The following is a 14,236-nucleotide window of genomic DNA, read 5'->3' as shown; positions in this document are numbered from 1 at the left end:
GGCATTGCACATGGTCATATCATGGAAGAATGAAAGGAAATTGTTTGTTGCCACAAAACTCACTTGCATCAGAAGCCCTCCATCTCTAAGAGTATAAATATCAGCTACAACTTCTGAATTGTTTAGCCTGAGTCTGTAGCTACCTGGTTCACCTCGTATCATGTCAATCTGTACCCAAACAAATCATCATAAATTACAATAGCTACAAACAACCTTCCATATGGGGCTCAATCCTTCAGAAGTATCTAATTAAATGTGAACTATTATAGCGTCATTTTACTTTGCTTGTTAGGGCAAGAATAAAAGTGAAACAGGTACTTTCCATGGGTGGATTGTACCATCTTACAAATAACCACGTAGAGAAATTTGATAGTAGTAAACAGATGATGAAGTCTGGACATATAGCCAATTATACAATCAACCAAGGCAAATGATTGCACTTGGAATGGGTTCAAAACATTGAATCTAATCGTCCACCTAGGAAGACACAAAACAAGAGCTTTAAAAACCCGAGGCATAAAAGGAGTAAACATATAAGATAATGATGTACAATTAAACTCATAAAAAGGAAAAGAACCAGAATCCTGTTCAGGAAGGCAGCCTTGAGCTTGTAGATGGTCAAGGCCCAGCCTAAGGGATAGTATACTAGCCACTAATAACCTCGCAGAAAATATGATGAATGCAATGGAATGGCTCGGAATGGCTCAAATCTAAAATGACAAGGGCACAAATAACTAAGAATGAAAGAGGGGATCTGATTGTGTCTGCCGATTGGTAAGAGCAGGAAAAACTATTGACAGGAGACAGCCATTAGTTTATCAACCTGCATAAGTATCATGGTCAAAATTAGACCAACCCTCGAGTGCAGGTCCAATAGAGACTTCATAAAAGCTAACCTTATGTTGCATCCCCTCTAGTATCTCATGTATATCTAGATGAATCCAGGAACATGCCCAAACTCATCCTCTAAGAACACAACACAGTGAGCAGATTCAATCTCATGATTGACTCACAAGGTTGAAAACCATGAACTCCATCACGCATGGCAGGGCTCGCTTCTATGACATCCCCACCAATGTCATCACATATCCAAACACCCAAAATTTGCATGTCCGATAATACGGCAGGAATATATTTCTAGATAAATCTAGGAACATGCCCAAACTCATCCTCTAAAGGAAGAACACAGTGTGCAGTTCAACCTGATGATAGTCACTCACAAGGTTGAAAACCATAAACTCCATCACGCATAGCAAGGACTAGCAACTATGACATCTCCACCGACGACATCAGCGCCCAATAGTGGGTGTAGACCATAAACACAGTCCAAAACACAATCAGCAAAACATAGTAAAGATCAGCAGGTGACCCCCCAGCATGTGGGCTAGAGTTCACACTCCCAAGCCTATGCCCATAGCACTCGTGTCCCATACCACCAAAAATCCGTCCAAAGGAACCACCCGCACAGAAAACAGGAGTCTAGGCTCAAGATCTAGACCAGATCGTTCAATGGTGTGTGCACACTGCATATCAACACAATAGCCTTGCCCACTCTTATATAGAAGAGTCTTTGCTAGATCCCACTTGCGTCTTGGCTAAATATAGCCAATTGGCCCTTTGCTAGTGTTCAATTCCCCTAGTCGCCAGTTAGCTTGCTTCGCTTAATCCCAAGGTCCCCTAACCCTGCTGGATTAAGTTCACTAATTAGAGGATTAGCATCTAAGTACATAACATTCTTCCCCTCTTTTTTAAGTGTTTACTCTTACACGAAATTGGGAAAGTTCTTCTGCACACTGGCAATCAACTCCCAAGTTTGAACTCCGAAATTTACCTATTCTTAAGTTTATTTCCCTGAAACCGATAACCTTTCAGGTTCATGTGGAAGATAGGTCAAATTCTTAGCTTCCACAAGTTCTTGGGGCGAATCACGAATGTCTCCAGTCTTCAGCACTCCTTTCAATCTACTGACATGAACTTTTACACGTGGAGCCTGCCTCGCTTACTCCCAGGGCCCCTTGACATTGTTGGATCCAATCCAGTTATCCGAGAATTAGCGTCTAGGTACATAACAACTTACCTACTTCCTAGATGATGAAGGATAGCATTTATGCTAGCAATTTGAAGGCTTTCATGGATGAACTTTGTGTTGGAAGATATCTGAACATGTACTTCTAGCACAAATCCTAGCTTCTAATACCATGTTAGAGAACACGTAGTGAAAAACTGAATCATCCACGAGATCACACCTGAGAACTCTAGATCTTAATTCGGATGTGCACATACATAGAAATGTAAATCACACTCACACTTGGAATGGACAGCAAGATATTGTAACCAATAATTGAATAAGATTGTCCAAAGATAAGGCCCAAGATGTTTTACAAAAGGTGCACTCACAAACCACACTACGTGAACAGCAAGGTGCTGGAGCTGAGGCCACAACCTGTTGCGCTAATCTGCTGCTCACTCGTTCTGCTATGCACCTCTCAATGAGATCTTCATGGCTAGGGAGGAGCCCAAACCTCTCCATCTGTCAGCACACCTCTGCCCTATGTGATCTGCTTGTAATCTACTTATTGATCGAGCTCTTAACAATGGCTAAGGGCTGCTGGATCTGCTGGTGTCTTTGCTGCACCCTGCTGACGCCTCTATCTCCACCTTCCCCGGTGCTCTAATTGATGGATGAGGGCTGGAACAGGAGCCGGATTCCCTGCCTTGCAGTTGTGTGTCCCCCATGGGAGCTTTTAACAGGGCTTGAAATTCCCCCACAGACAGGCCAAAGCAGTCTGTAATAGGTCGCGAGCTGTACTGGGTTCTGCTTGCCTAATGCAGGCCTGTGCACAGCCTTCCATGCTCCTCCATTGATGCTATTCTCTGGTTGCAATCCTGCCCGGTCTCAAGGCCCATGTGTGCAGGTTGCAAGGTGTAGTCCCGATGGAGCAGATTTTACATCTTAAAAGGAATGGTCAACTTTGTAGTGAATAGCTATTTTGATACTTATGCGCTTGGCCAATCACAATGCATGTCGATTGGAGCATACATGGGCAGGCAAAAAAATAATTGTAAAAGTTATGTAAATGAGGAGGCAACTTTTTTTCCTGAAACTCGTATGCTATTATGAATATAACGCGTGGATACAAACATGCAGGTGGAGTACCTGGGAAAAATTCGGAGGCCAGGTATTGGATAAAGATCTCGCAGTAACGCGTTGGGACACAGAACAACATACCATGACGAGTGAACGTAGAAAACACCTGTTTCTGCGTGATAAGGATTCACGTATTCTGTTGGAGGTTCAATCTGGCCAAACTGGAACCGAGATAATCACAGTACTTCGAGAAAGTTGGTCCTGGGGACTGCCTGGTTGATCGAGGTCACCACATGGGCACAGATCAAACGATATCCTTCCACTATGCACACGCAAACCAGTACCCTCTCAGCATAAAATCTGCTCTCCTCTTCAGCTGTTGAGGCTTGCGCAAGAGGGCACCGGCCCAAGTTTTGTTCACATATACGTTAATGATGTCTTATTATTAACCCGTGTTCACGAGCAGATTTTGGAAGATAGACGGTTCCCCGCTTGCGATATGATGACTCGCAACTAAAGAGGCTATGCATCTTCAAATGGCATATCCTATCACATTACGCTTACTATTCTTTATCTTATCTTGCAAAGTTCAGATAATCTAGCTACATAAAACATTTTGTCATTGTGAGTGCCTTCTAGCTACATATAACATAAAACATCAAATGGTCCCAATACTGTGCCTACTTCTCATTTCATGCTTCAATTCTACATTTGCATTCATTTTCTTTGCTTCATGCATGCTTTTTGAGTGCTTACATGTCATCAATACTGGTGAAGAAAACCTACCGTATACTTGCTTCCTTCAATATTGAGAGAGATTTGAAATGTTACCAAAGAAATGTTCTGCCACAAGATCACAAACAGCATAGTGGCATAAGATCAGAATCTATTCTGAAAACACGGAACTAGCACCAATTTCATTCATCCCAGATAGTGATTGGAGCTGTCCATAGGATAGCCAATTCAACCATTTCAGAATCAAAACAAATTTAGTGACAAGAAAAAGAACCTTTGGTGGAATCTGTCCTTTTTCAAGGTAGCCAATGTATTCTGAAACTCTAGCGGATGTAAGGGTTGTTGCTTTCTGAAAAACAATTATTTACAGCAATGAGTGCCTGTAGCTAGACAATCTTGGCCCTGCTTGAGTCTGAGAAATCTGGACAAACTGGGGGGAAAAAAGTCCCAAATTATCAAGGCAATGTTCTTACAATGAGAGCTCCTCCAATGACAGATAGATACCAAGGTGGCCTTTCTGCCCGTATACGCATTGCGATCCTGCTATCTAGCCAGCCTGTGTGAATCTTATTTCCCCTATATTCTGGTGCCTGGCAGCATCACGAAGACTGGCTTGAATTGCAACACTAACAAACTGAAGCCATGTTTATATTCTGAACAATGTTTAAGCCAATCAGGGAGTATACAGCTTACATGGAGAAGGTCAACAGTGTAATCAACATTGGTCCGAATTTCACCACGAATTTGTAGTTCCTTCAGGCCAAGGACCATGTTGGCAATGGCTAGGCCTCTATTCTCTCCAAAAGCAAAAACATGCCCTGCAAGTATTTAAAAATTTGTTAGCCTGCCTGCAAAAGCATAGCTTTTCTTTTGACATCGCAATTACCACTTTCACAAACACAACAAATATGCACAAAAAGCTATACAGCTAAGTGCCCAAAACGTTGTGTAAATTCTCAATTCCTTATTTCCTTGAAAAAAAGAACGTACCAAATTGAGAATCTGAAAATTCATGTATTCCACCGCCAGACTGCAAGTCATATCAGTAAAAGGATATGAGCCTCTCTGAATTCTCTCTCTCTCTCTCTCTCTCTCTCTCTCTCTCTCTCAACACACACACAAATTTCACTCACACAGCCCCTTCCACTATGTATGCATGTGCATGCATTCATGTATGCATATGTATTCAAGACACGTGTAATTGTGAGCACGTATGTGTGAGTGTGAGCACACACATGTGTGTGTGTGTGTGAGTGACAAGTGTGTGCGTGCACTCGCGTGAGAGAGAGAGAGAGAGAGAGAGAGAGAGAGAGTTTATTAAAAGTCTTCGAAAGCTGAATAGGTGGAGCCTCAAAGCGGGTATCAACACCCAAGACAAATACAGCGTAATCACACAGAGAGACAGACAGACAGACAGACAGAGAGGGGGGGTGGGAGGGGGGGGGGTCCATATCCATATACACACACATATGTGTAAATTTGCATATGTACCAAAGATGCCCGTGCACATTTTCTGCCATTTTGTAGTTTCAGATTATAAGAATGCCATCTTTCATGACAATTACATTGAAGTGAAGAATCACTACGATAGCTCCAAGCCTTAAAAAAGGGAGCATGAATACTCGATGCACTGCCTACTGAAACATAAAGTGGAGAGGGAGGTGACAATGGGTATGACCAGGTACAAAGGGGGACAAGGGATAAAAAAAGCGGGAAGAGGTTGGGAGCTAGAATTAAATTAAAGGGAAAAACATATGGAAAACCACTGACTCTAGAACTGAATGCACTAATAAATCCAAGATAGACAAATTGCCTTGGAGTTTATGAAAATTAGATTTTTCCTTTTGTTGAGGGAGAGAGAAGGGGGGAAACCGGTTTTAACTTAAAAACATAGTCCATTTGAAATGCATTCATTATGTGCTGGATAAGGGTTGTCCAGAGTTGATACTAAACATGGCCAACTTCAAATATCTAATTCCAAAGACTGTGCATGCAGAGTTGCAACAAAGCATCATTCGTTGGCCTTGGAAAAAAATATCACATTAATTTCATCTCATGTGCAGATGATCAAGCACAATTGGTGGTTTGATTAGCTACCACTCTAAAGTTCATTTCTTCATTAAAAGTTATATTGGCTCGACCTTACATAATGAGATGAAGTAAACAACGTGTAATCTAACTATGAAATCCAATATCTTCTGAGAACCAGAAAATAACATAGACAGCAAATCGAAAATGCAACAGATTTGCATTTCCCACAAAATACATACCTTCACTGAAAAATATGCCCACACATTCGGCTTGCTCCTGAAACTCAGTTCCTGGAGGGCAATATATGTTACTGATAATTTACAAAACACGTACATCTCCACAGATTGCTTGTTTATACAGAATAGTTGGAAATAATAAACGTAAAATAACAAATGGCTCGTAAATTACTTGAACTTTTCCACTTGTTGGCTTGAAACCGTCATCTGGATCTTCACTTGTTACTCGTACAGCCACACAATGACCTTTTGGTTTTACAGCCACTGCTTTATCAAAGTCAAACTCTGTGGCCTCCTCTGCTGTTTTTTTCCAGGTATCATAGCTTCCCCCAGCATTTTTACCATAAAAGCGCCTAATCTCTGCAATACCAAGCACAATTCTTCAAAAGCAAGCTACAAATGAGCCACATATGGTAAGCGAAACCATAAGAGTAATTTCTTCCAGCATCCAGACAAAGTAAGCACGAGTCTGAATATGGTAACTCTCAATGCTTGCTCCACAGATACCATGGAAACATGCAAACCTACTGTCTACCAGTATGCTTACACAGACTTCTGCAAAGAAAAGGTTAAAACTACCCAACCCTATTGTAGTGCATCACAGCTGATTGTCACAGTCGCATACCCATAATCCAGATGGAGCTCTCACTAATAAGACTTATTTGAACCTTAGGAGCATACCAGGTATTTTCCACAAGGGGATACCCATGCCAACACAAAGTTGAGCTGCAGGCAAATTCACCTCAGCTATCCATTCTGTCACGGGATGCTCAACCTATCCAAGTTGGAATGAAATAAGTGGATTAGCTAGGTTATTATTGTGTGAACTTTAGCAAACAAATGTGTTCATCTTAGCAGGAAAATTTACATGTCCACTACATATATACAGAAAGACCAATACCTGTAAACGGGGGTTCAGCTCCAAGAAATAGAACTCTCCTGTATCCATACTATAGAGATACTCCACTGTTGCTGCCCCCACATAATTAACACATTTGGCTAGGCTACGAGCTCCTTGCTCTAAAAGGCGCACTGTTTCTGGAGAGGCGATTGTTATAGGCCCTTCCTCAATGATCTGCAGCCAACATGTCAGATTAGCATTGCTTTCATGCATATTCCAGAGAAAGAAAGTTTCAAGTTAGAACAGCATCATACACCTTCTGATGCCGTCTCTGAATGCTGCAATCACGGCTATGTAAAGCAGCAACATTTCCATGTTCGTCGCAAAGAAGCTGCACCTCCAAATGCCGACTCTGCCAGAAGTACATGGAACTTGAACTTATTAATGGCTTCAACCTGTGATAATTAATCATCCCCAAGACGAATGTGGTTTCCACCCCTAGAAAGCATTTACAGCATACAAATACAAGAACAACAAAGAAGCTTAAGAAATGAGAGGTACGCATATGACAATTTAACAGGCTACAATTACACGTGCACACAGACTTGCAATAAACAAACTAGTTGTGATAGGGCAAGCTGGTTTCAGAGAAGATTGTTCCACCGTAGACCATGTTTTCAAACTCCAGGCCATCTTTGAGAGAACACCGCATTGAAAACAGAAAATCTATTCTTGCTTCTCAAATTTTAAGAAAGCTTCAACTCTGATCCCTCTTGATTCAGAGGTTACACGAGCTACACATTTGTCGAGGGTTCATTTGGTCTACCATGACTCTTTATAAGCAGACAGTCGGGATACTTCAGAACTGAGTTGCTGGTCGGATACTGTTTCGAGCATGACCAGAGTAGAACAGAGTAGGGTGGTTCTTTATCTCTCACTTTACTTAAAAGGCATCAGTGCGGCAGCATGGCAAAGCTTGGTGCACCCCAAGTAGGGATTCAGGTGCTGATACTTCTATGTATATAGACAACCTAGTCTTGCTCTCTTCCGTTCCAGGGCCATTTCTAGGCACACATTATGTACTCTGTAGACATTCTATGATGCTCACAGGGCTCAACCTCTCCAGGTCAAAGAGCACGATTTTCTGTGTATATAGACAACCTAGTCTTGCTCTCTTCCGTTCCAGGGCCATTTCTAGGCACACATCATGTACTCTGTAGACATTCTATGATGCTCACAGGGCTCAACCTCTCCAGGTCAAGGAGCACGATTTTTAATGCTTCTTATCCAGCTCCTACAGCAGTCTTCCTTCTTCCAAGAGAGGACCATGACAGCTGTGAACTACGAGAATTGGATTTTCTGAGCCACAGTCCCTTCACATGTGGAACCAAGTTAGGAAAAGGATGTGCCACCTTCTCCATGCTGAAAATGCTTGAGTGCAGACTTTCAATACGCAAAGGCAAATCCCTTCAGGTGATGCTTCCTTCAATTCCAGATTGTATGTTCTCTCTTCTATCTCGAGGAAACCTCCGGTTCCTCATCAGATTCTGGAGGCCGAGTTTGTGGCGACGTGACAGCTGCTGTTGCAGAGACATGGTGGATGGGTGGTCTAGAATTCCTTAGTCTTCTAGGAAAATTTCCCTAAGTACAAATGCTAATATGCTCAAGTGGCAGCTTCTTCCATGCCCTCAATTTCACAATACACCCCTCTAGTTTTATTTGGATGGCCTCGGCTCGATGGATTCTTAATTGAACTTAAATCATATGATCAGACCAAAATTTCTTTAGCTGCATGTCTGAACTGTGAGAGTTGTGCACATGCAGAAGCGTATGAGAGAGAGAGAGAGAGAGAGAGAGAGAGAGAGAGAGAAATGAAGGTATACACCAGAGATAGGCAATAGCAACTGTATACATGATCAAGGATACAACCACAGCCAAGGGGGCTGGTCAAAGAGAGACAATGCTCCAAAGAGAGGCCCCAATGTGAGACCAAGAGTGGAGAATGGGGGTAGCCATTTTTAGGCCCCCCAGTCACCCTGGTCGGCCAGCTTTGGCTGGCCACTAGACTGACCAGCCTGACAACTCTAACACCCTCCCTGCACCTCATGGTGAGCACAATGATCTGAAGAAGCAAGCCAATGAAGATGCAACGATGGTCCCCCTAGCAGCACGCCTACTGGAGAGAGCACCTCTAGCCTGGATCCTCGAACCATAATGCCACCTCGAACAGCAAATGAGATGTCCTGTGCTGTGATTTCCCAACCTCTTTTCCGGGGACAGAATGGCTCTAACACCAACTACAATGGGCACCCAAGGTGAAGAATGGCTAGGCCTAAGCTTGGATGAAACTTGGTTCTACTTTGGACATTGAGGCCTACAAACAATCATAGATTAGAAAAACCGCACATTGCCCATGACCACAACCCCCATGTCCCATACAAAGGGAGTCCACCAATCCAGATGTTCGGCCAGACTAGGCATTTTGCTCAAGAACCTGGTACCCAACGAGTCCATCCCAAAGGATCCCTACAAATGAGCCCACAACTCACCCATGGGTGTCCTTATCTTTAGAGCACTCATACATTGGGTGTTCTAAGCCACCCCTTGTAAAGTGTCCGACGATTAATGCCAGCTAATGCTATGACCTTGGGGTCATAACAGTTCACCTGCATCATGCAAGGACAGCCTCAACCCTAGCTCCATGGTAGTTGAAATAGACTTGAAGTCCCGAAATTTTCCTCTGTAACAGTCCCTGAATGTATTTTGATTCTTTGAGCACAATGGCCTAATCTGTTTGCATAAATTGAATTCCCAAATAATAGTGTAAAGGCCCTATATCAGACATCTCAAATGAAGCTTCAAGATCATTCTTCAATTCTGCCGTGTCTCTTCACTTGTGCTTGCGAGCAAATATATCATCCACATACAGGATGACTATCAACAAAGGACATAAAGGGTACTCTCGATTGGACTATCCAGTAGACCTTGATTAGTAAAAAAATGTATGAATTTTCTCATACCAAGCCCCTGGGGCATGTACCAGCCTTAAGCACCTTATAGAGTCTGCATCTGAAAACCAACAGGCTGACTCAGATACACTACTTCCTGCAGGTCCTCGTTGAGAAAGGCTGTTTTTATACCTGACTGATGTACCTTCCACACAAGATGAGCAGCCAATGAACCAACCAACACATCTAATATCGGTCAACCTGGAAGTGCGGACAAAGGTACTTGTCGACGGTACCATCTGATTTTCTTTTGATATTGCACACCAACTTTGTCCCAATAGCTTTCTTTCCTATTGGCAAATCCAACCAGTTTCCATGCATCCTTCTTCATATAAAATCAGATTTTAGCTACATGGCCCTCATCCCAATGCTCAGTATTCAGCAGCCTCAAGCATGATTGGTTCAACTCACTCACGAACTCAGAATCAGCAAAGATTGCTCGACCAGTCTCTCTTGAACCAGCCCTTGTCCTATTGGAGAGAGTGGCTGAAAGTCTGCTTTTTTGCAGAGTTTGTAACAGCCATCTAAGGACTGTTCTAGCTTCCTGTGAAGCACCCCTCGACTCTCAGACAAAGTCCATACTAGACCTGATCTGAAGCATCCAAAGGCTGCTGTGCATCAGCATGTGCAGGTTAAATATTCTAATCTTTTACTGGATGCTCTGCAGTGCTTTCAATCACTGGTGAAAATAACCCTTCAAACACATCCTGTGTACCTGTATGCAGCTTTCTATCAAACTCAGTCATGAACTGATCTGAAATCTCTGCAAAAATCACATCTCTACTGACAAAAATCCTTCTTTTCTAACAATTGTAGAGATGGTAAACCTTGCTCTAACTGCTGTAGTGGACAAAAGTGCATTTAATTGCCTTATCATCCAACTTGCTTCTCAAATGACTAGGCATATGTGCATAGGCTTCACACAAGAAAACACCCTGAGGTAGTCCACCTTGGGTTTTTTGTTATACCAAGCCTCGAAAGGAGTCACTTAAATCTCTCACATGAAGAGCTGGGGGGATATCTGAGCACATGAGCGTGCATGCATGCATGGGTGTGGGCGTGGGCACCAGTGTACATGGGTTGCTGAATCTGTATGAGTGGGCGTGGGGGTGTCTGAGGCTGTGTGTTGCGCAAGAAAGAGGGCGAGAGAGAGAGAGAGAGAGAAGCATTACAAATGCACAACCACCTTACTAGGCCTGTGTGCCCTTATTGGAGGCCAGGGGGGAGGAAGGGGGGGGGGGGGAGGAGAGAGACCTGGGAAGCCACTTTCATTGTGAAGATTGGAGACCCAGGAACTTCTCCCTGAACTTGCTTGAACAGAGCTTTAACCTCTTCATCATTGTGTACCTGCCCAATCGAACAGAAGGACGAAATGGTATTCATGACATGATTTACTGGTAATTAAGGGTTGCAAGAACCCAAATTGAAAGAAATCTAGCTACTTACCTTCCTGATACCTTTGCCACCACCTCCCCAAGATGCCTTAATCATGACAGGATAACCTACAGTCTGACAAGATTTGAGTGCGTCTTCCGTAGTGTACACACACGCCTCTTTGTACAACTCGTCTGGAATAGATTCCTTGCATGTCTCAAATGGTACTTTTACCTGCCAGTGGAAGGATGTTAAACTGGCTGAATGCATCAGTATTTCCCTGCATGTTACCAAAATTGAAAAGTAAACAAAGCATATAAACCAGCATCCAGCAGGTCTCACGTGCGAGCCACTCCATGGCAGGGTTGGCACGCCTGCAGCTTGTGCAATCAATGAAGAACCAATTTTATCTCCCAGGGCAGCCATGGGTGCTGCAGGAGGTCCCAAAAATACTATCCCATGAGTTTCCAAAGCATCTGGAAGCTCTGGATTTTCAGATGCATGGCCCCATCCAGGCCACACAGCTGACACCCCAGTGGTTTCTGCAACCTGCAGAAAGCATTTCAAGGACACTAAGAGCCAAAAACAAAGGTTTATACCATTACTCTCCCTTGGGTTTTTCTCCTAGCATCTCCCATTTAAACCATCATGCATGAGGATTCCAAACATCTTTGCATACACCCACAGAAAAAGACGTTGTAAGCATCCAACTCCACACTGACCTCTGTTATAAGTTGCACATTTGCGTAGTTGTTGTTATTCGTTCCCCCGGGGACCTCAACAAACTGATCTGCCATACGAATGTGTTCTGCATTTATTCGCATATCCTCTGGAGTTGCCATGGCTACCAGCAAGACAGCTCTTTCGGTCCCGAAAGTTTCATAGGACCATGACCTTATACTGCGCATGAACTTAACGGCTGCCATACCATTATTGGCTACTAAAATACTGTTTATTGGCTTTTTTCCCCCAAGCCCTCTGCAAAACTCTTCAATCTGGGATGCACTAGCCACATGCTTTACAAGTGGCTTCCCATTCCCGATTCCACGCAACGACTCCCCTACCACGCTTCCCATCGTGACGACTTCACTGCACCTGCAAAGGCATTCCGCAGAATGATGAAACCAGGCTGAAATTGAGAATCATAGAATAGATTCCAAAAGCACACGCAGAATTTAATGAAAGGCAGGCAATAGCTGTTAAGGTCTTTTTGCCCTTTAAAGCTTTGGTGGATAGAAGGTCCCACGATGGAAAAGCTGCGTTCCACATACACAGGACGGAAGCAATATGGGAGTTCCATGCTTGGCCATAGCTACGTCTGCGCTCCATTAAAAGAGAAGAGCCGACGATTGTTGTGAAGCAAGTCCCCTTGCAGTCGACAATGACTAAAAGATTCGAAAGAGTTACAACACCCTGGTATGTTCAAAAGCAAGGTACTAAGGGCGGTGCACACAAACGGAATGGCCTTAAGAATGACCTCATAAGCAGACGCAGCGGGATCTGGGACCAGAGCTTAGGACCTCTCAAAGCAGCACAATCGTGAATTTCATGAGTAAGAAAACATAACCAGACGGAACATTTTTCCGGCGGCGGACTAGTCAATTCGTGACGTCCTAAGGGAATTCTTAATATGCTGCTTCAATATCATACGACTTTACGGGCGTCACTGAAGTCTTGGGAAAACATCCTGTCAATCAGAGAGTGGTTACTGACGGAGAGCCACAACGAAGATAGGAAAATTTTGGGAGCGCAGCTCCATAGATGGCTACTCGCGAGATTATACGAGAATTTCAATGGTTACTGGCGCGAACCTTGCATCAGAAGCTGGATTTTAGCATTGAGGCAGCTAATTTGCGGTGCGAGCTCATGTACAGAAGAATCCGTGAATAAGAACAGACGCGGTGAAGAATGGTAATACTGGACCTCTACAACAATCACAATTACTATTTTCGTTCGCAGTTACGTTGGAGAGAGGGACATCACAGTCTTCAGTACACAAGCGAAGGCTCCCGCTCTCGGACGAGACTCTGACTGACTCTCGCTCTCGCGCTCTCTCTCTCTCTCTCTCGTTTGAGCAGTCAATCACACGGCCAAACGTATAAAAACACACACACACACACACACACACACAAATGCGCTCGCCGAGTTGTCGCAATTCGCAACTCGCGCTTACCTCTCCTTCGACGAAGAGCGATCCTAAGGGATCGGCAGCTCGCGGAGTGAATTTGCGAAGGAAGCAGAACCAGATCGGCGGCAGGAGGAGGAGAAGGGGGGGGGGGGGGGGGGGGGGGATGCGGCAGGCGAAAGGAAAGGGGGAGAAAGGGGAAGGAGGCAAGAGGAGGTGAGCGAGGGAAGGGAGGAAGGAAGGGAAGGATTGAATGAATGAAAACGAAGCTTTAGAGAAGAGGAGTGAATCTTTCCATGATGGACCTACGATGAGTCTCGCGAGAGGAGGGCAACGAAGCGGTGAGGCAAGAGGAGGAGAAGGCGAGGAGGAGAGGAGCACATTGGCGACGGTCTGTGGAACTTTGGGAACGGACTTGTCAACCGAGGGCTCAAAATGTGTGGTGCTGGCGTTGGCCTGGTCAAAGCCGTTCATCGCCATATCACGCCTTCCTCGCCTCCATCTCGCATGTGCTCAATTCCTTCACTTTACAGAAATTTTATCAGCTTCCTCAACTCTCCCACAGAATTTCTTCCCTCTCTCTCCGCATCTCAGCCTTGTATATGCCGATTTTCTTTCACTCCGCATCTGAGTATCTGCATCTGCATCTACCCAACATCTTCTGGTTTCTCCTCGTCCTCGCCACAGAAAAAAGTCCCGAGATACCCAAGCTCTCCCAGCTCCACCCTCGTGCAAATGCAACGCGCGTCGAGTGTGCTTTTCCAACAGCACGCCTCGCAATCTCGGTAGCTTTTTCTC

General features: G+C 44.2%; 1 protein-coding gene across 1 annotated transcript in view; it reads right to left on the bottom strand.

Moving 5' to 3' along the window:
* Positions 1-13,997, bottom strand: part of LOC147905934 (acetyl-CoA carboxylase 1-like) — a 30,107-nt gene extending 16,110 nt beyond the window's left edge. Inside the window, exons 1-16 of the mRNA XM_087375701.1 lie at positions 13,487-13,997; positions 12,036-12,408; positions 11,656-11,862; positions 11,386-11,547; positions 11,194-11,286; positions 7,248-7,343; positions 6,992-7,165; positions 6,772-6,865; positions 6,263-6,450; positions 6,094-6,144; positions 4,814-4,853; positions 4,517-4,641; positions 4,297-4,413; positions 4,098-4,172; positions 3,875-3,931; positions 64-168 (exon numbers count right to left, since the gene is read on the bottom strand). Coding sequence (XP_087231827.1) covers positions 64-168; positions 3,875-3,931; positions 4,098-4,172; positions 4,297-4,413; positions 4,517-4,641; positions 4,814-4,853; positions 6,094-6,144; positions 6,263-6,450; positions 6,772-6,865; positions 6,992-7,165; positions 7,248-7,343; positions 11,194-11,286; positions 11,386-11,547; positions 11,656-11,862; positions 12,036-12,389 — 1,938 coding nt within the window. The 5' untranslated portion in view covers positions 12,390-12,408; positions 13,487-13,997. The remainder of the gene's footprint in view (positions 1-63; positions 169-3,874; positions 3,932-4,097; positions 4,173-4,296; positions 4,414-4,516; positions 4,642-4,813; positions 4,854-6,093; positions 6,145-6,262; positions 6,451-6,771; positions 6,866-6,991; positions 7,166-7,247; positions 7,344-11,193; positions 11,287-11,385; positions 11,548-11,655; positions 11,863-12,035; positions 12,409-13,486) is intronic.
* Between the last annotated feature and the right edge of the window lie 239 nt (positions 13,998-14,236).

The sequence above is a fragment of the Dipteris shenzhenensis genome, chromosome 1 (assembly GCF_047967505.1).
Source record: "Dipteris shenzhenensis isolate YYH24624 ecotype China chromosome 1, Dip_SZ_1.0, whole genome shotgun sequence".
In the NCBI taxonomy this organism is placed as follows: Eukaryota; Viridiplantae; Streptophyta; class Polypodiopsida; order Gleicheniales; family Dipteridaceae; genus Dipteris; species Dipteris shenzhenensis.
This window is presented reverse-complemented; position numbering and strand designations above follow the sequence as displayed.